General features: G+C 37.1%; 1 protein-coding gene across 1 annotated transcript in view; it reads left to right on the forward strand.

The window, feature by feature from the left end:
• The first annotated feature begins 908 nt into the window (after window positions 1-908).
• The window catches only part of LOC150092274 (uncharacterized), a 127,076-nt gene continuing 105,365 nt past the window's right edge, over window positions 909-22,619 (forward strand). Inside the window, exons 1-2 of the mRNA XM_090414834.1 lie at window positions 909-960; window positions 15,508-15,696. Of these exons, the coding sequence (XP_090270960.1) occupies window positions 909-960; window positions 15,508-15,696 (241 nt within the window). The remainder of the gene's footprint in view (window positions 961-15,507; window positions 15,697-22,619) is intronic.

The following is a 22,619-nucleotide window of genomic DNA, read 5'->3' on the forward strand; positions in this document are numbered from 1 at the left end:
ACCTTGTATCTGACGAAATAGGGTCGTCCCTATTGGCTGCGCTAAGGAGACATGAAGGATTTGACGTGGACTTTATTTTCATGGATATCATTTTTGTGTGTGTGTGTGTGTGTGTGTGTGTGTGTGTGTGTGTGTGTGTGTGTGTGTGTGTGTGTGTGTGTGTGTGTGTGTGTGTGTGTGAGTTGTGTGTGTGTGTGAGAGAGAGAGATGGTGTAGGAATTATTTACATTTAAATCGATATACTGGCTATTTTGAGCAAATCAGAATTGAGCAATGGTTTAATTCATCGCAAAACAACCACCAGATTATCTTGAAGCGATCATCTGGTGGTTGGTTTACACTCGCTGTCTTGTCAAAACCGAGCAAGAACACCGCGTTGGTTCTTGCCTGGTGGAGATTTGTTTTGCCTTGATGTCGGTGCGCTAACCTGCAGGAGGAGTGCGATTCTCGTCACCCGATTACAAGGAATGTCACGTGACCAGTCAACTCCAGATGTGTACGTGCGTGCGTGCGTGCGTGCGTTCCGAACACCTAACGATTGCGCGCTCCGTCAACGCATGCCCTGCGTTTCTGCGGATTACGCAGTCACCGGAAGAACGAAGCGGAGCAGTGTGCGTGTGTGTGTTTTGCCCGACTAGCTTCGCGCGCGCGGTGGCGCTACGCCTACGAATCTTATCCCTCCCCGGTTTCTTCTGAATGCTCCTCCGTACGTCGACTCGCTATTTTCTGCGGTGGCAAGTTAGACCGGAGTTGCCATGTCTACAGACCTGTGCGGTGAACGACGCTGTCGCTCGTGGGCTGCTTCTCTCCCACACCACACGGATGCTATAGAGGGAGGTCACCCATAGTGTGAGTGAACGAACGCAGGGAAGTGGTGGACTGCGCGAACTGCTCCGTCCGTGCCGACGATGGCTGCGTGGAATAGCCTGGCTGGCTACCTCGTGCAGAAACCTAGCGGAGGTAAGTCTACACTGTTAGTATGGAAGGATGCACACGATCACTAGCAGCGTGAACCTGTCACGCATTGCCCTATCAGGGAATATTATCGCATTCTTCCCATCCACCCCTTTTTTTTGTTAGTGAACATGCTGTTTAAGTCGGGGTAGTTTATTACTACGTGCTTGGCTACAGCATTTTCTAGAGGGTGGAGCTTCTAGAAGTTGGTTAATACCGGGCTAATGTATTAACCAGGTTAATACCTGCAACACGTTAACTTATACAGTCAGATGGAAATAGAAAGAAAGTGGTTGTAACCTACGTGTGTGTGGCATTCTGTACCAACCGTAACTCATCCTCTCGTGACCCCTCCTTTAGCACAAGGTAAAAGTCGAATTCCAAATTGACTCAGCGGACATCAGTCACACATGTTTATACATTTCGTAGGCTGGAGGATGCCGTCCATAAAATTAATTTTCATCGCTGAAGTGCAGCCACTAAGTCCACAATTGCAGGCGCCTCATGGCCTGTTCCTGTTACAGAAATCTAATGCCGGACGAGTCTCACGTTACGGGTTTAGATAACACCCTTCTCAGTTCTTTAGACTTGAATACAAACACGTTTTGTAAGTTCAAAGAACAGATTTTTGAACTTGTAAACAGCAATCTTCAACACACAGGAAAACAGTCCCTGGTGTAGTATCAGATGCAGCATAGCTTACCTTCAATGACACGTAATTTTAGATTGAAGGTAACTATGGCAACGAATGTATATTGTGTAATAACTGCTTGATCATTCAACTAGTCATACAGTTGGTTATATGTGAGTTTTCCTGAATTTTAAAAAATAAAGCCAATTTTTTTTGGCTTTTAATATATAAGAAAAATTTAAATAAATTATAAAAATTTATTTATATAAGAAAAATAATTTTCTTAGAAATTATTATTTTTAATGATTTTTCTTATGGGTTTTCAGAATATAATTACACGCAATAAAAAAGTTATTTAATTGCCTGTAACTATGACAACGAAGATGTATTACATTTTGAGAAGTACGGTGTTAGACGCGTTTGCTAATACGGATGTAAGAAAGGCCTAGAGGCGGCAGAGCAATGTTGTGATGAATCGCTGCCTACTGTGGGTTGCTCCGTGTTATACTGTGCGAAGCATTCCCACCGTAGGTAGGACCCACTCGACGTTTAAAATAAACCAATAAAAGTTACGGTCTAGAAACGACCTAAATTGGGAATGTGGTGAAGGCGACAGTTTTTTTTTTCTGGTAGATACGTTCGGCTGAAGATTGATGCATGAGTTGACACGGGGGAGCGATAACGATTGGCGATAGATGAGTGGAAGAAGTGCGAACGATGGTCGCCATCCGTCATTTTGACCTTTGGTCAGCGATACCTTCCTGGGTGTCAAACGACGCGTGAAAAAAAAAGTTGTACTTATCCAGCATGTCCCGTAGGCTGTACTTATAAAACCATTAAGGGGCGGGGAGGTGGTATTCCATTATGTTTGAGTACTTCATGCAGCTCAAAGAACGCTGAGTGTCTCGGCAAAGAAAAAAAAAAACTTTCGTAATCAAGTTGCTATAAAAAGAAATCAATGAACAATAAAATTAACAATCGTTTGCCGACAGGTGGCGCACGAAGTCATCTCATACTGACGACTATATATTTTTGAAATCAGTGATTTCAGCGAGCACTGCTGGAAAAAAATGGATACGATCAAAACACGATACAGCTGTATTTGATACCCAGACTAGTATCCCGATTACATAATGAAAAAGCACCATTTAAATAAGTGTTATCACTAATCAATAAATCCATGAGCCATGCGAAATAAAACTGATGACGTCACAATGTATTGCTATGATCACCCAGACAGATTTTCTGTTATTATAATATGTATTGTTTAGTAAATATTCCATTAAGTATACGCGTGCTTTTGTTCCTGTTTTGATTTAGGGAAATTCCCTTCCCCTAATCATTTAGTATAACAGGGGTGATGCTTCATCTGTGGTTTTTATACCCAAGTAGGGTTACTTTAATATCCTCTCCTTTATGAAGTTAGGTCTAAGAAAACTAGTGGGTTTTTTTTCTCTCTGACGTCATCGCATTGCGTTTCTTCAATGAGGCTTTCCCTCTGGATTCTATTCAAGTTGAAAGAAAAAAATGAACGAAGTATTGATTGCCACGTGCCATTTGCAATTCTGATTTTCCAAAAAAAAAAGAAAAAGAAAAAAAGAAAGGAATTGGAATAAAAAGAAAACGTTTGCTATTCTTATGAATTTTTATACGTCTTAATCTTCTAAATTAAAAGAGACAAAAAAAATGGACAAAAATTGATGGATGAATGTTGGTACTCTTCGGCATGATTTATTGAATTTCTTAGGATCGCAATCAATAAAAGTCAGCAGACAAAAAACGAAAATGAGTGATATAAAATTTCTACAGTTCTTTATTTACTTGATTTTATTTGACTGTGACGTAACAATGATCAAGGCGAATGGTTTAAACCAAATGCGAACTAACAATGAAAAAGTAAACAATATAAGCAATACAACGTTTCATTCTGCGCATGCGTCTCTTCTATTGTAAAATAAAGCTCCAGGCGCTTGAGGGTTCTTTTTTCTCTGTACGTCCTACGTGGGACTACTAGCTCTAAAATAATCATACTTCGCTCCCCGCGGGTAAAAGGGCAAGGATCTTCGGGGATGGAAGAAGACACACGTGGGAAAGTGAAGATAAATAGAGCGATAACGAAATCGAAATGAAAACCTTTTAGGGATGTGCGTTCTTTAGAGTGCAGTTGAGTCAAAGCTCGAGTTTGGCGCCACACTTTTATCTTTCCCGCTATCTTTGCGGGCACGATAACCTGGGGGCATTTTGTCGTGGATGTCACGGCCCGCTGGAACATCTTACTTTCAATGGGGGAGGATTAGTAGAGGGTGGTGGTGAAAGCACATACTGATCGTTGTAAAAGGCGTCTTCTTGACTCTTTTTGTGTTTGAAATATTTAGAAGACATCGAATGGCTCCTTACCAGTGAGGTAAGGAGCCATTCTGGACGTTGGCGTACATAAATAGACCGAGAGAGAGATAGTGAAACAATGCCAAATAGATAAAATAGGCACATGTTTATAATACGATACTTGCTATACAAAATCTGAGTCTATACGAAACTGATACGTTACATGAAACCATAGCAACGGTATCCTTGACAACGAAAACTTTCGGTTATCTTTATAACTAAGCAACTAACAAATAGATATTACGAAGCCAGTTGGTATTATCATCACTTCCAAATGGCGCATCTTCCATGGTCTGGTGATTGTGATTTTTCCGGAAATATCAGACACATGTGACTGATGACGCAATTGCCCGGGAGACAAACAGCAATTGCCTTTATAAATAAAAATAGAATTAAAAGCTTTCTCATTGTTTGTTGGGAATTCTTATTGATGCTGATGGAACTGCTTGGAATTAAAAGGTCTATAATTAGATTATGGAGGCGAATTGTTATCCATTTCAATATGGCGCCATCTGATGGACAATTCGGATTCATTTCAATATCTTTGTGGATTAATAAATAATCTCACCATTCGGGATATCTAAGAAAATACACGGAAGAACAGAAAGAGGGAAAAGATGACCTTTTTTTGTGTGACTGTTCTATTGATCTATCGCATATTTTCATTGTTCTTTGCGCCTCTTCGCCATCGTGCTCTGGGCATCTTTTTCTCTTACCGCGTTCTTGGGCACCCTGTGTTGCGTCAATACACTCTCGTCCCCAAGACGTCCTTGGAAGCAATCGATTTCTTGTATTGGTTGGGATAATACCGACAGTCGAATGACAAATGTGAATTTTGAATCTGTTTTGCTGCCTATCACCGATCAATGCCTGCTCGCTAATGCTGCACACTGTCACCCCCACCCCTCTCTACTCCATCCCCCTACCTACCTCGATTCTGTATCGCTTACCGCAGGGAATTAAAACTACCATGTTTAGGAAAGCAAATATTTTAGAGATGCGGGTCTGAATGATGGGAAAGAGAATAGGAGGCTGATCTTAAGCATCAGGGTATGGAAAAAAAAATAATAATTAAATTCTAGTTAATTTAATTACGGTATGACCAAGACTAAATGTTGTAAATAAAGCGTAGGTAGTCATGGGCGGGGGGGGCGGGTATCTTCGTTACTAACGAAGAAGACAAACTCCAACGTCTTGTGTCACTCATCGATAGCCTCTGAGAACAAAGTAATTACACCCACAGTTTCGCTGGAAGCTCGTTTTAAAATGGATCCAAATCTGTCGTCTGTTAAGCCTGAGTTAATGGCGTGTGTGTACTTTGTTAGCCACATTTACCTTACCGCAGACTTTCACTGGATTTACAATGGTTCGTTTTAGTTGTAGATCTCCATTAAGTGAAAATATACTGAGCCATTGATTACAAAATAATACTGAAAGTTCGCAGACACAAAACGTAAATCTATAATAACAATTTTATACTTCTAGTTATTGAGTGCATGCAGTTTATAGACAAAGACATTTATATATAAAATTTATTAATCAAAACCAATACATTTGTATACATATATGATTAATCCTAATATCTGTATAGCAAGAAAAGTATTACTTGAATACACAAATTATGAAAAATTAATCTTTCGGGCTTTTGCTTTGGCAAAGTTTTGAATTAATTCATCTATATTGATCGTAGATGCAATTTCATGCTCTGTAGATATTATTGCTAGACCAGTGAGTCGTTCCTGAGCCATCGTTATGTTATGAATTCATCCTCTGCCTCATACACAAATTGTTTCTTGTTTTTTCAAAGTCTAACTGTTTTTTGTTCAAAATTAGGCGTTACCCCTAAGACCTCAGCGATTTTTTCCGCATCTGTTAACATCTTTTCAAATTCATTCTCATTTCGGATTTTCATTAAGAAATTCTTTGTATCATTAATACAATTTATGGCACCATTTATATCAAGGCTCGTATTCTGAAGTTGTTTACTTGTAGTTTATTTCAAAAAGGATATTATACCACACTACTAAGGATGCGATAAATTTGAACTTCCTTCAAGATTTAAGAAGACTACTTGCTTCTAAATTCATGGTATTTCCACTTAATCCACATGAACTATCATCTTCAGATATTTCTTGCAGTGCTTCGCAAACATCGGACAAATTATATCTTAGGGGCTTTAAATGAGTCAATTCGACTCTCCCATCGTGTATCACAGACTGGATTGAGTGTACAATTACTTATGTGTCTTTTGAGGTATCCCATCGACGAGTCGAACCGGGAAAAAATACATATACACGATGTGCCGCGTTAAAAAATGCTGTGGCATCTAAAGTATTAGCAGTGCAATTCACTACTAAATTGGATGAATGTGAACTACAGGGTACATACATTGCTCTCGGGTTAATATTTGAAATTCATCGCTGCACACCTTTCATATTACTGACATTATCGTATCCTTGACCTCGTAAATCTTGTATTGGTAATGAAAATTTGTCTAGAGTTCCGAGTATTTCATTTCATAAAAATTCTCCAGTGGTATTTTTTATTTCTATAAATCCCAAAAAGTGTTCTTTTATAGAAGCCGTGCTATTACTAGTGTCTACGAATCGAAGTACTCTGCTCATTTGTTCCGTGTGACCCATGTCGGACGTACAGTCAATAATTACGGAAAAATATTTTGCAGCAACAACAGATTCTAAACTTTTCTTTTTTATCGCATTGGCGAAGATGTTTATTATTTCATTTTGATTATCTTTTCCAAGATCATGCACATATGTATCTTTATCTTCTATTATGGTTATCTTTCGGAAAATCAAGATTATGAATCTGTTCGGGTCCATGTTCAACTAATAGTTGACCTAATTGATTGATGTTGGAAAATTTTACAGCGTCCAGGGCCGCATTTATGCTTTTGGAGGCACGAGGCGTAACATCCTTATGAGTCCTCCAAAATGAGCACTTTTTTTTTAGTTTATTGAAAATAAAAGTCAACATTTCCATAATAACTCATTTTAATAACACAATACAACATTGGTATACATATATTTGCATTTTAAAAAAAGAAAAATAAATCAGTTCAAATTTAAATAAAAAAAATCAATAACTAAAAGGGTTTTTTTCTGGCTTTGGTTTTAGCAAATATATCTATAGGATTAATTCAGTTCCAACTTTATCGCACAATTATTAAGATTTATTCAACTCAAGATTTTATTTTTTTAAGTTGCAGTAATAAGCATAATAATTCCAGCTTTAGTTAAAACGTAGAGGCAATCAATAGTAACGCTAACTTGCTATGCTCGCTAACATCCACTTTTTTACTCGACATTTTACCCTAAAATGAACTGAAAAATCAATTAAATTTATTAATAATAATAAAATTTGAAAATCAAATGCTCTGTTTATGTGATATAGAAACTGCTCTGACCCACTAATTAATACAAATAGCAGCAGCACACAAAAAAAACTGTTGTCTCTGAAACGTGTTCTAAAATGTTCGCAAGTTCAATACTCAGCGATCTGTTCTTTCCTAACAGGATTCTAGGAAATCAAAGAGTGAAATATTCTTAAGAACGCTATGGATTAAACTGCTAAGTCAACACAAGTCAAACATTTACTAAGAAAAAATTTCCAGAAAAGGGGATTGGAATTTAGTAGTATTATCAAAATGATCAAGTTATTCTGAAGCATTATGAATTTTGCTATTTTATTATTATGCCGCTAATATTTCTTCAAATGCGGCACTTTTTACAACAAAACTGTCTACGTTATGTTGATATATCTGTTCGCAAATATACTCAAAACCCCTTTGACCTAATAAAAATGTAGAATGCTGATGAAACTTCAACATTCTATCTGTTAAAATGCGATTAACATTTATTGAAATAAATATGACGTTTTGCTTTCTTTCCTTACAAATAAGATTATATGGGTCGCACATTTCAATTTTAGGAACGATTTTTTTTTTTTTAATGAACAATAAATGATGTTAAAATGCATTACTCGGGGTTTTCGATTGTTAGTCTTTTTAATATCAAAAACTTATATCCAATGGTATTTTATCAGAGATTCTTCGCCTTTGTCTTTTGTTTAAAACTGCAACAGTATAATTACTTTGGAAAAATAACGATGTATGTGGGGGGTGATAATTTCAGAAGCGAAAATAATTTTTGAAAATTATTTTCGCTTCTGTATGACGTCAAGAATTTTTTCGTGACATCTAATGATTTGAAGGCTTCCATAATATTGCAAAAGATATTTTACAATTGTCTGCTAGATGCATTGACTTCACTTAGAATAACATACCAAACAAATGTGCCAAATATAAACTTGAAATAATTTTTTTTTTTGCTAACGAACTAGTTTCCATCACTGAAGATCACAGCCAATTAAGCTGTCATCTTCTGTGATGAAAATTAAAGCTTGTATTTCTTTACTTGATTTCGTATGACGTTTACAACTTCAACGCGACTTTCCCATCTCGTCGTGCTAAAGATTTTAAAGTCAAATTTTGGATGTGGTTTAGAACTTCCCATCGATGACTCGATGAATAAAAGAAATTATAGATTGACTGAATAATGTCAAAAAATAAAACCGTATCTACACTGCAGCTTGCTGCGTCGCTCAATACCAAGTTCAAGGAATGCGTACAACACGGAACAAAAAATGCTCTAGGATTTTTATTCCTTAAAAGTGCTTCCCCTGCATTCCTCTCCTTCATATTTGGCCCGTTCTCATATCCCTGACCACAAAAATTTGAATATTTAAGTTTTTTTTCTTCTAATAATTTTAAAATTACTTCAGCCATACCACTTCCTGTTGTATTATTAATTTTAATAAAATCTAGAATTATTTCCTCTATTTGTATAATATCTTGACTTTCTTCATTGGTTTCTTTTATAGAAACATATCTTACAATTAAGGACATTTGCTCATGACGCGAAATATCAAATCAATCATCAATTTTTCAAAATTATTAAAATATTCTTGGGATTTTTCGTGACGCTGAAGAACTTGGGACATATTAATTAACATAGTAAATTAACCAAGATCTTTTAATGGTTTATACGTTACTCAACATCCTATTATAATGCGATGCATGAAAACTATTATGTTCATCGGGTGGGAAAAAAAAGTCTCTTTGGATTCAGCACTAATACATCAATTATTGAATTGGACAAGTTTGATAAAGCTGGATCATCAAAAAGGTTGTAATTTATTGTTGAGGTATTTATATTTGAAGTCGAAGCTATTGGATGTTTCTCAAGGGCCTGATTATCATCTAAACACAAAATTCGAATTTTCAGACTCATCCACAGGAACGTGGATGAGTCTGAAACTCATCCACGCTCAACAGATCAACTCATCCACGAACTCATTCACTGACTCTTGTTTCTGATCATTTTAAAAATTTCCGCAATTGATTTTCTTGTTGACCTCGAATAGCTTCTCGTTCTGCTCGTGTTTTTATCTGTATTGATGACCAGAAAGGGTCTTGCCTTCCTAAATACGAGGTATCAAAATTCATAGCAAGCTAATGATATAATAACACTAATACAAGGATAGTGAATATCTTCAGTGAAGTTGGATCTAAATATTTCTGTCCCAGCGATTATCAAAATAAAAATAATTATTTGGAGCTTATATTATTAGAACAAAATATAATTATCTTTATATATGTATATAAATTTAATATTTTTAATGATATATCCAATTTAATTGTGGCAAGCAAATTTCTGTTGCACAACAAATCTCCGAGAAACAGTTCAGGCCACATTGAATTGTCAAAAAGGGACAGGACCAGGAGGGAGGGACACAGAGAGTGGTGGAATGTATTGAGAAGGTTATGTAATCTCCCGTTGTACATCAATGGATTCAGGTGTAGAGTTTGCTGAAGTCCATAGCTCGTTTCCATGGAAAGGCGGCTTGCATACTAGCCAAACATCACTCCAAAGAATAAACGGTTCCACTTGCAGAAGATAGAAATAGCTATGATTGAGCAATTGGAAAGCTATGGTATGAAGCAATTTACAATACGTTTTATCTATGCTCCCTTATGTTTAGCATTGTGTCGGTATTGTGGTGTAGAAACGATTTTCTTGTTGGGTTAAGACTTTTGGTCGTAGTGTCTGGAAATATGGATTGAAAGCAAAAAGCAGTTGGGGCAAATCTGTGTTGTTTGCACTGTACTTATTTGAAGTAAATAAGACCTAGAAAAGCCTCCACATCATAATTCACAATGTCATACACCCTCTTTCGGAAAAGAAACCGAACTTTTTGAAAATAGAAGAAGCTAGTGGCGCCACCTGTTGTATCTTTTTGTTGTCGCAAGCGGCAACCTTCATTAGTGTTGTGTCAACTGTTTATGACATTTGATTCATTAGAAGCTGAGTTATAGTGCCAAGAGTGACAGTGTGTTTTGACATACGTTTGGTCGTCACGATATTCACGCCGTACGCGACGAATTCTCACTATCAATCACTTCAAACTTTCGAGATAAAACTCACCATTGACCGTTTGGAACGAATTCGTTGTGGATAATACCCTTGGAATCGTAAAAACAAATCAGCATTGTCTTTACTCTTGACTTCTCCAAGCGACTTTTTTTCGGATGCCCCTCTTCTGGTGGTCTCCACTCAGCACTTTAGCGCTTTGTTTCGGGCTCATACTCAAAACACCACGTTTCGTCACCAGTAGCGATCGTTTCAAGGAAGTCTGAGTCCTTACGAGCGGTTTTAATGAGCTCCTTGCAGTGTTCAATTCGAAACTCTTTTTTTCTGGTCGTCGGTCAGCTTGTGGGGAATAAATCGCGAATTCAATTTACGAAGGCCCAAACTCTCGATCAAAATGTTGTGCGCAGTTGATTTTGAATCCCCAATTCATCTTCAATCAATCTCACGGACGATTTCGGGTTTTCTTTGATGAAATCACGCACTTTGTGGATGTGAACTTCGCTCGGTCTAGATTTTGGACTACCCGGCTTTTCGTCATCCTCAAGCGTCTCACGACCACTTTGAAATCGCTTAAACCACTCGTAAACTTGAGTACGGGATAAGCATTCATCACCGTATGCTTTTTGAAGCATTTGATGCGTTTCGGTAAAACTTTTACCAAGTTTAACACAAAAGACAATCGCAGCTCTCTGTGTGAAACTCATTTTCCGACCGTTCGTCAAAACACACCGTCACTCTTGGCACTATAACTCGGCTTCTAATGAAACAAATGTCATAAACAGTCGACACAACACTAATGAAGGTTGTCGCTTTCGACAACCAAAAGATACAACAAGTGGAGCACTAGTTTCTTCTATTTTCGAAAAGTTCGGTTTCTTTTTGGACAGAGGATGTATACCAGACTGCGGTGATAACGCCGTATTATGATTTAAAAAATGAACAAAATACTTTGGTCCTGTTTTTAAATCTTGATAAACGGACAAAAGTATTTTGGTCCATTCCTACTCCAAAAGTGTACATGTTTCCTACAGCGAAGTTAGTTGAGGTGACTTCGCCATTCTTAACTTTCCAAAAAGCATCTGCAGACGGACCAAATACACAGCAATCTGGTATATGGCATTTAAAATTATGACGTTGAGACTTTTCTGGATCGTATCTACTTCAACCCAGTACAACGCGAACAACAAAAAAGTCTACCAGGAAGGGGACATCATGGCAATGCTGGAATCACAACCAACGATATATACTGAGGTTTGTTAGGTAGTTTGTTGGTACAATGTTTGTTCTCTACACGTCCAGTTCGTGTTATATTAGTTTTCCCCCTGCCCATTAGCTTCCTTCGCTTTAAAATATACCATAGTTTGTCTCTGTAGATGATGGAAATTTAAAGAAAAAGACGTTGTTCAACTCTATGAGCCATGAGGGGAAGGCTTCCGTGCATTGGATCTGGATTCAATGTAACCGAAAGAAAGTGTCGCGTGCAAAAAGTAGCACATAAGGTATTTCAGTTAGACATTGTACATCCTTGTTACTCAAGAGATAGTGGGGTATCGAACTGCTTGTAAGGAGTCGTTGGTTTGATTGAATAACCATCAAGGATCTTGAGGAGACGATGTCTGTTCTATTGATTCATTGAGGCGCCAAGAAACCGGCAGATGACAGCAACACTAGTCCCAACAAACATACAGATGGGTGGATTGCATCATTTGCATGCACTGGAATGAGAATTCCAAATAAAACTACGTTAAAAATTTATTAGAAGTCTGGTTATGCGTCTGTAGTGATCCAATCGTTGAAAATATCATCTCAGTACTACTACATGTCCATGTAGATCGATGTTGTGTAACCTTAATAAGAAGGTCGTGATATAGTCTGGTTAGAATACTTTCGCGATCTCTATTGATCGAAGGATGTTGTAGGATGACACGTGAAGAGCGTAGTCCATCCTCTAAGAATGCGTTAGAGTACGGAGAAAGCACACTCCAATCGATGCCATAATGGTCCCTAAAATATAAGTAAACCAATGACATCTTTCCATTTTCATCATTTATAAATGGAAGTTTTTCGATCAATATCTGAATTTTAAAGTGATGTGCAAAAACGTACGACAGGTCGTTAAGGATACGTGCAATTTGTGAATACCCTTCAATGACTTGAGAAGTCATTGAAGGGTATTCGTAGGTCTAACTGGAACCCAAACTGAGGACTTTAGTTTCTTAGTCAGTAATCCCAAATAAAAACAGCATCACTGAAATCCAACCTGCAGGAACGTTATTTACACTGTGAGATTGATTGAAGATGAATTGGGGATTCCAAGATGAACTGTGCACAACATTTTGACCGAGAGTTTGGGCTTTCGTAAATTGAATTCGCGATTTGTTCCCCACAAGTTGACTGACGACCAAAAAATGTATCGAATTGAACACTGCAAGGACCTCAATTAAAACCGCTCGTAAGGACTCAAACTTCCTTGAAACGATCGTTACTGGTGACGAAACGTGGTGTTGAGTATGCCAAAACACGAGTAGGCCAATTATAATTGGCCTGTGTTTTATTGGCTATCTAAAGTTCAGTTTCCTTTTGGACAGAGCGTGTACTTATGGGTTCAGCTGTTATTTGGGATTATGCTTATTAATTCTACTTGCGCATGAGACCGACTAATAAGTAGTTAAAAATTTAGCAAAATATGCATTTTCATAAAACCAAAAAAATGTTCAATAAAGGATACCTTCCTTTACTAAATATTTATTGCAATTAATAATAAGTGTAACATTAAGACTTTTTCATTCTTAACAGTTGTTGACTAAGAGTGTTATCGAAGCTAAACCAAATTACTCCTTGTGGGGTTACATAGAGTCATGTGACTTCTGTCTTTCAAGAGTTTCAACCCCTTTCTCTAGAACGAAAGAAAAAAAGTGCCCGTTCGTCAATCAGTAAACCCTCAGGGGTATCCTTTAGCTGGTGATGCTCCCTTTGTGAATGTCTAGTCAGAAACACGAGACAAATTTCGAAACATGAAAATACTAAAAAAAAAAAAAAAAAAAAACACTGAATCTATTTAAAAGTTCGTGGCTTTTCATGACTGTGCTGTCCGCTAATGGCGATCGTGTCAATCAACCCTCACGAGGTGTATTATAAACACGGGCAGACTCTGTAGCAACAACCTAATCAACAAACTTGCCAAATATTTGCTTTCCTGCTGTTTAGGGTCCGTTCTAGCTCTAATTAATTCGCGTTTCGTATTCTGGCGATTTGCGACACGAACTACGGTTCTCGCTAACAAATATCCCTTGGTAAGTGTCTAGCATTTGGAAACCATGGTTACACGCGTCTGTGAAGTGGTTTCTGTTGCTCTATTCTCATCTCTTACATCACAGATAAAGGACTAGAATCTGTTGATTGGATGCTTACGTATGAGCACTATCACTGGCTGCTCCGATGGAAAGCAACTCTTGTCTATGGTATTCAAACCTGCTTGGGATTACCGTCTGTTGTTGGATTGGACAGAAGCCTATCGGTATACTGAAGCTGAACAAACTAGTTTGAGAAGCGATGTTGCAAAAACAACTATAAACCCAGTGATTCAACAAAACGGTAACTTTGCTATACTTTCATACTCCCTGATGAACAACAGAGTCATTCGAAACGGGGAAGAGAAAAAAAAAAAGAATTCATATTAAAACTGGTATTCCATCCTAGTTAGATTACACTCATAAAACGTGAGCGCGCACACACATACACACTTAGAAAGTTTTTAAATTTTTCAACTGTTTTTTGGATACAGTGGTATCAAGAACTTTTTTTTTGATTGCGTAAGAAAAATTCTGCATTTTATGGCTAAGCGATGACCCCACGGATATATTATCTCCAAGTTGTACAGCTGTTATACGTCTTCTTAATTCCGTGTGCCACCTACATAAACTGCTCAGGTGTATCGCATTAGTGGAAGTCGTTGCCTTGGTAACATAGACGATGTTTGAGTTGGGTAGTATTTAGATGCTTGATGGGAGTCCTGTGTGTGGAGGAAGTATTTTGGATTGGAAAAGAATCCATGTAATTGAATAATATATGGGAAGGTTGTGCTTGGAGAATTAAACTGGTTGTTATACAAATATGTTTATGTTTTGCCTAATATTATTCGTAAGCATTTTAATTCAAGGATAATGAAGCCTGGTCAGCTCTTTTCATGCTATTATTGTATTTGTGTATACAGGATGCTTTTGACTTACTCGCGAAAGACTTCCGCATGGCGGCGCTGTCAGACAACAGTTCATTTAGCTGTGATGATTTCTTTGTATGCACAGTTTCTTTGTGTACTTATTTGAGTTTATTGCGTTTAATGTTCGTTGGGTTTTATTAGACTTTGTTGTCATGACAACTGGTATGCGCAAACTGTTGACCGATGTTCTCCAATTGCGCATCATTTTTCTGCATAAAATATAAATTTAATAATCACAAACATTGCCAGATCACTGTGGAGCTTCCGAGGCCATAGCAGTCGTTATCGTGGTTGTTCTTTTTTTCTTCATTCTTACTATCCGCTTCACTTCCTATTTGCTTTCTCGTTACAATAATAAGGTCGGGTCTTTCCTCAAAATAAGCTTATTGACTGGCCGTAAGCGGTTTCTTACAACAAAACGATACAAAAAAGAAAATTTCTTCCATCGCAAGAACCAGAAAAAAAATTACGAGTGTGTGCGTGCGCGCAGTTGTTCATTCTAAACACATTTAATGATGAAAATCCGGCACTATTATTCACCGTTCCAGGGAGCTATTTATATCATTGGCATAATCCCAGTTTCACGTCTTCGTTCTCTCCCCTCCCCCCGACTGACAGTTTGAAGACACTCGATTTGCTACCTTCACTTGCTAAACTACAACCAAACTGTTTCCTTTAACCAATCCCAGCATTCTTATTGGTTGTTACCACGATGACGCAGAATGACGTCAAACTTAATAGATAATACAAATCCAGAAGGATCGGACGAAAATGTGAACAGACTTCGGTGATCCTTTCCATCTCATTCTACATCCCATCTAAGAAAAAATAGGGCGTTAAGTGTAAGACATTGCCTACTTATTGTACAGTTTCCGGCAGAAACTGTACAGCTGGTCAGGTGAAAATTAATGCAATCAACTGGACACTCCATCTTCCTGGAGTGGATCGTAGTGAACATCAAGAGCAAGTAAATCAAGAAAAAAAGACATTAAGAGAATCCAGTAATAGTGAACATCAAGAGCAAGTAAATCAAGAAAAAAAGACATTAAGAGAATCCAGTAATAGGAACATCAAGAGCAAGTAAATCAAGAAAAAAAGACATTAAGAGAATCCAGTAATAGGAACATCAAGAGCAAGTAAATCAAGAAAAAAAGACATTAAGAGAATCCAGTAATAGGAACATCAAGAGCAAGTAAATCAATAAAAAAAATACATTAGGAGAATCCAGTAATAGATGGGAACAAGTGAATGAATAAAAACTTTATTACTATACAGGACTGTGAGACCATCTTCAGTTTTTCTGTTTTTAAATAAATGCAATGTTTCCGAAGGGAGTATTAGATGAATTAGAAACTTGGCACAAGAAAGATGGAGACCGCAGTCAACAAAAAATATACTTAATTCTTCACCTGAAGAAATACCTCAACTTCCTTAGCATTTGTTTTATCTTACCACCAAAGATACGATGTAACTTGAAGTGAAATGAATTCCCAGTTCGAAAAACTTTTTTATGACTCCAGTTGTTGGAAGAGATTAATGTGCTAGCGTAACCAATTTAAAGATGCACTCCCAGAGCATCAGGTGTTCCTAAGTAGACCAATCAGATGCATTGTTAGCTGAAGTTCTGTTAAAAAAAAAGATAACAATAAAATCCTGAAAAGAAAAAAATGTATCAAGAAGTTAAGTGGTTCTTTTTCGTTCCAAGAGAGAAATAGGCAAGCGCTAAAAAATAAAACTGAAAGTTCCGTTAAGATGATAAAAAAAATAGCAAAAAAGTCTTAAAATAAATTTTTTTAAATTTCAGACCTCACAAATTTTGTTCTTTAAACTCGATGTGAATTTTAAATCCGATATTTCCCTCATTTGCTTTTAAACGTAACAAGATGAAAAAAGAAACCTCAAATACACCCTCTGTCCAAAAAGAAACCGAACTTTCCGAAAATAGACGAAACTAGTGGTGCCACCTAGTGGTATCTTTTTGTTGTCGAAAGCGGCAACCTTCGTTAGTGGTTGCCGCTTTCCACAACACTGATGAAGTTGCCACAACACTAATGAAGGTTGCCGCTTGTGACAACAAAAAGATACAACAGGTGGCGCCACTAGTGTCTTCTATTTTCGAAGTGTTCGGTTTCTTTTTGGACAGAGGGTGTTTGGGCGTTTATAATTGTTAGAACAGTTTGCAAAAGGTGCACAGCATGGCAGTAAACGCGATGAAGAAAAAAGGGCCATCATAGGTCTGTCGAAAGACCGTAAACATCCCCGGCCTGTTGGTTGAAGAGTGGATGCGATAAAACTCGACCAACTATCCCTGATGAAATATAACCAACATCAATTTAGTGTTTCGTCTGTAATTAATAGGAGAGTAAACTCACACATTAATAAATCTCTTTACAAGGATTTGGATTATTTCATAAACCTTATTGATACATTCTGAACTTTAGTAAGATCTGATACATTTTGCTTTCGTAAGATTTTGCTTACCAAGGCTGGAATTAATTGGAGTTTTATATAAATATGATGATCATCATCCCAGAAAGCAATATTATCTAGCTTTTTCCTCTGTGATAATGTTTGGAAAACCTGTGATGAACTACATCAAATGTTTTCCATTTACGTGTGTTGAGTGATGGTTTGTTGACTCTGGGTAAGTTGGAAGTTTGTCTGCTTAAATTTCCCCAATCCTCCTTGGGCAAAAGTACTTCTAAATGAATTCTTTTGTTACTAACAGTGTTGACAGATTTATTCTTTACTATATCCAACTACCAACTACTAGTGCATCCTCTTCCGAGCAGTTTGGTTGACTTGTGGAATTCCGTATAAACACAAATTAAATTTGGTCCTTTTTTCATTAATATCTAATCCAAATTCTTTACCTTCAATTAGTAGCTGCAGTAGTTTGATTAGTTGTTTTCTGCTATTAGAATGGTATCATCAGCGTATCCAAGATTGTTATATTTTATACCATTGATACTAATTCCTCTTTTTGCGTTTTTCAATATTTTTCATCACTGTCTCACTATAGATATTAAATAGATTTGGTGAAAGGATACAACCTTGTCTAACTCCTCTTTTTTGTGTTCCTTAGCGAAACTAAGATTATGTCAGTCTCTCTCACCCGCGGGACATTTTACTTTACAACCAAAGGGGTGTAATAGGTTCAATCTCACTGTGGTACCATCGATGTTCGTACATATATAGATGTGTACAGCTTAATTCACTTTAAAACACAAACAGACTGCGTTTGTTTTAAAGGGAAAACACAAATAAACATAATGTGTTGTTTGAGAGCATTAGCTGACATAATGCACTGACGTCACAGACTTTGCTGACTCTTTCATTAAACCAACCAACGATTTCTAGCAAATGATTTCATCTACAGTTCAGTCTCTCTAATCACTAAAATATGTCTTAAAATTGTACGTTAAGTGACTATTTGTTTCTTGATATTTCATATGCATGCTGCTCCATAATAAAAAGGTTGCTCTCCACTAACCCTTGCGAACACCGAGTACTTTATTGCAGTAAGAATAAGTACAAGGAAGTATACTTCTAAGACCAGCTACCTTAGATGGTAGGTGTTTCACGGAGGAGCCGATGTCCAGGTCATACGTATAAAAACCATCCTAGATCCACAGGCACTGTCCAACTCTGTGTTCTCAGTAATCATTTAACCCTTCATTCAATATTTACTCAGCTCTTCTACCGCTGCAGAGTCATTTCCGGTAATTCACGTGATAACACAAAAAAAGTATGACGCAAACTCTCCTAACAGTTCTATTGAATTCCCAGAAAACATCAAAAAACGTACACTACAAGACTGCGTAGAAAAAGACATATTTTCTTGCTTTTATGACCAAATAGAGAACTTTTTTAAGGCTTCATTAAGAGCGATGGTAGTCGTAGTGGTTTCACACCGGAAGATAAAAATCATCCAATACTTCATTATTTATTTATTTCCCCCATAGATTATACGATGCATTAGCAAACATATACTACGTATTAAACTTGGATTCGGGATAGCGTGCTAAATAAACAGAAGACAGGTCATGCTAATGTATAGAAAAGCCGGGATGTTACTCTTATTTCGCTATTACGAAATGATGATGCAAAAATGCACCTAAATTATTATTATCTTTAAGTCTTTGGCTGTTATCTAGTAAAATCCATCTAACTATTTTTTTATCTCTTAGCATTAACGTCTGTTTTTAAAATGCATTCGCATTAGACACATATTTTAGTTAGCTGTAGACTTATTATGACATTGCAAAACATGTCTGTACATGTTTAGACAAGTTAAGTCATAGGATGTATACAGATGGGTTTATAGCGTCAATTGCTATCGTGAATACCCATTAGAGTGGAGCAGCCAAGTTCTTGTTTACCTCGTCAATCTCCTTCACCGGATGACTCTCGTGTACTGCAAGGAACACGCCTTTACAGGGCAATCGAGCGTTTTCTTGCGGCATATGTACAGTGCAAAGCACGTAGACTGCATTCTTGCAAACACCCGGTACCGTGATATTTTCCCGACAGTACTCTTTGGACAGGGCAAGCAAATGACCACATTAAGTCCGTGCTAGAAGCTTGAACGATTTGAAAGAAGTCTGCCAAGAAGAAAATCAATACTCGACGTTAAAAAAAAATGTTCAAGAAAGAGAAATTCTGTTAGGAGCTGTTTGTGTGAACAAGAAAACTTTGTCAGATAAGATGTGAGACGATTTTCAAGCGGGATTTTGTTCGGACAAAAAGAGCGGGTGTGATGGATGTGAACTTACCTAACACCGGATATATTGAATAAGGGAAAAGGTTCTATAAATAGTAGCTGGCGTGTAAGCAGTGATTGAATTAATGTATACAGCAACAGCTATCCTGAATCAATGGAAAATCTTTATGGTGATTTAAAAAAAAAAAAAAACACACTTAACGGTGTTATCAATTTAATATTATTATGTGCATTTCTTAAAATGCGTAAGCATCTATTGGGTATAACTGTCTGTTTAAAATAACATTAAGCCAAATAATACTAAATCATGAATTACACCAGACAATAAATAAAACTATCTTCAATACATAATCTACACCCTCTGTCCAAAAAGAAACCGAACTTTTAGGAAATAGAAGAAACTAGTGGCGCCGCCTGTTGTATATTTTTGTTGTCGAAAGCGGCAACCTTCATTAGTGTTGTGTCAACTGTTTATGACATTTGTTTCATTAGAAGCCGAGTTATAGTGCCAAGAGCGACAGTGTGTTTTGACGAACGGTCGGAAAATGAGTTTCAAACAGAGCTGCGATTGACTTTTGTGTTAAACTTGGTAAATGTTTACCGAAACGCATCAAATGCTTCAGAAAGAATACGGTGATGAATGCTTATCCCGTACTCAAGTTTACGAGTGGTTTAAGCGATTTCAAAGTGGTCGTGAGACGCTTGAGGACGACGAAAAGCCGGGCCGTCCAAAAACTGGACTGAGCGAAGTTAACATCCAAAAAGTGCGTGATTTCATCAGAGAAAACCCGAAATCGTCCGTGAGATTGATTGAAGATGAATTTGGGATTCCAAAATCAGCTGTACACAATATTTCGACCGAGAATTTGGGCCTTCGTAAATTGAATTCGCGATTTGTTCCCCACAAGTTGACTGACAACCAAAAATGTATCGAATTGATCACTGCAAGGACCTCATTAAAACCGCTCGTAAGGACTCAAAACTGGCCAAACGTCAATGGTTTTATCTCGAAGTTTTGAAGCGATTGATAGTGAGAATTCGTCGCGTACGGCATGAATATCGTGATGCAGGCAGTTAGTCGCATTTGCACCATCTCATCGTTCGAACATTGTGAGACAGTTTTTGAGCAAAAACCAAGTTTGTGTGTTGGATATAAAAAACTCATTTAAAGAATTAATTGACCGTGCCAATCGCTGTATCGAAGCTGAGGGAGAGTATATTGATTGAAATAAATGATTGGAATAATTATAATTGGCGTGTGTTTTATTTTCTATCAGAAGTTCGGTTTCTTTTTGGACAGAAGGTGTACAAATGTACAGATTCAAATTTTGCGATAATGAAAAAAAAATCACTAAAAATGGTATTTGGTCCCTTTATACGATCACTTATATATTGGTTGTTATTATTTCGTCATTACATTAATGTATAACCAAATGATGGCTTCCGATTTCTATTTTCATTCTCAGTACTTAACACAAGGTTGTGTTTAATGTCAGCATTGTTCCTAGTAGGTTATTGGTTTATAAATCCTTTGTTTATTCTGTTGCTAAGCAAAGAGGGATTATCAGCCGAAATCTGGGTTTACGATGAAGTAATCTTTTTCGTTGTTGTAACTATAGAAGTATTGCTATCATAATCGCCACTTATCATCTTCGAGAAAAAAAGGATGAAAATCTTAAACGTTACTTCGTCTTTTTGGCGTCCAGTAACTACCGAAAAATCTTTTAATCCTCTAGGAGAAGTTAAAGATTGCCATCGTATAAAGTGCTCTTTCCTGTAAGTATGAGAAATGTTGGGTAAACACCAAGAAGCACTAAAGAGAAAAAAGTACGTGTTGGGAGATACGTTAGTGGCAGAAAACGAAACAAATACAAAGGGGTTGTTTAGAGAAGTGTTAGAAGAAGAATTAAGGGGATTTTTGAGATCTGAAGAACCCCAGAAGGAGCCCAGTTGGTTAGTATATATATATATATATACTAACCAACAAATGCATTGGACCAATTAAGATCAACTCTTAAAACTTACATACATCGATAAAAATGTGGTGAAATTAACGTGAATTTTGTTGAGGGTTGCATAAGCCACACGACAGCATACCCGATCAAAATGGGCACGCGACGCTACTGGGTGTGTGTGTGTGTGTGTGTGTATAATAGAAATATGAAGTAAAATACATTTTCCCCCCTCATTTCCTAAATCTCTTTCACCCTACATAACGTTAACGCTTTAGTATTGAACGTGAGTTATGGGAGTTCGAGTATTGATGTTTACTTTTTTTTCATCCCATTTATATTCATTTAATTCTTTGTAAATATTTTATTTTTTTATATGGCCTACTCTAGAAGCTCTCGGTGGCTTCCGCATTCGTCTGTAGGTTTATATGTCCTTGAATGTTTTTTTCTTCCCACTTTCTGAACCAATTTGATCATCTTATCTTAAAGATAACGTTGAAAGTCGCAACTCTTTCAAATCATCTTTATGACGTACATTCTCATCTAAGGCTGAAGGCCAGGTATGTCATAAAACAAATCCATCTCTCTTCGAGTAATTCTTATGCAAAACTAATACTGTATATGATAAAATCGAAATATTCATCGAATCCTCTCAAATAATACCCATCACCTCGTTTACGCTCTGCTAGAGAATGTCTAGTTGAGCATTCCAGTTCCAGTGTTACAACTTAAAGTGATAACACTCTCAAAACGTGGGCCCCTGAAGTGAAGTCCACGTTTTGAGAAGCAGTTTACATTCTAAAGAATTTTGGCTAACTAAGATTTCCCTCTCATCACTCAAACCCTCTAAATGCAATCGTGATGGTGCCAAATTCAACATCCATTTTCATCACCGAAGGATGAAGACTTCAAACTCTTCAAACGGAAGAGTTGTCATGGTTACACTACATGATTGTACCTTAAAATTGAATCCATGTTTTTCCAGATTGTGAATAACATTATATAAGGGGACGTTGACACGAGTTTCATCGAAGGAGAATTCATTTTCATTTAAATATTCACTAGAAGTTTGAATATGGAATTAGGCCTACTGGCCTGTTACAGAGCTATAGTAGTATCACAGTAGTATCCAACTACCAGAAAACATGAAATTTACAGCAATGTCCTGGCCAGAAACGTCTTAGAAGATGGCAGCTAATTCAACAGATCTGCAAGAGAACTCACACAAGTCATTGTGCATATTCTGCAGCCTCTAGTTGGATTGATAAAAAAACTATCATCATACAGCCTCCCTGGGTTCCATAGA

The sequence above is a fragment of the Typopeltis vanoorti genome, chromosome 26 (assembly GCF_054136105.1).
Source record: "Typopeltis vanoorti isolate ZY-2024b chromosome 26, IOZ_Tvanoo_1.0, whole genome shotgun sequence".
Lineage (NCBI taxonomy): Eukaryota > Metazoa > Arthropoda > Arachnida > Uropygi > Thelyphonidae > Typopeltis > Typopeltis vanoorti.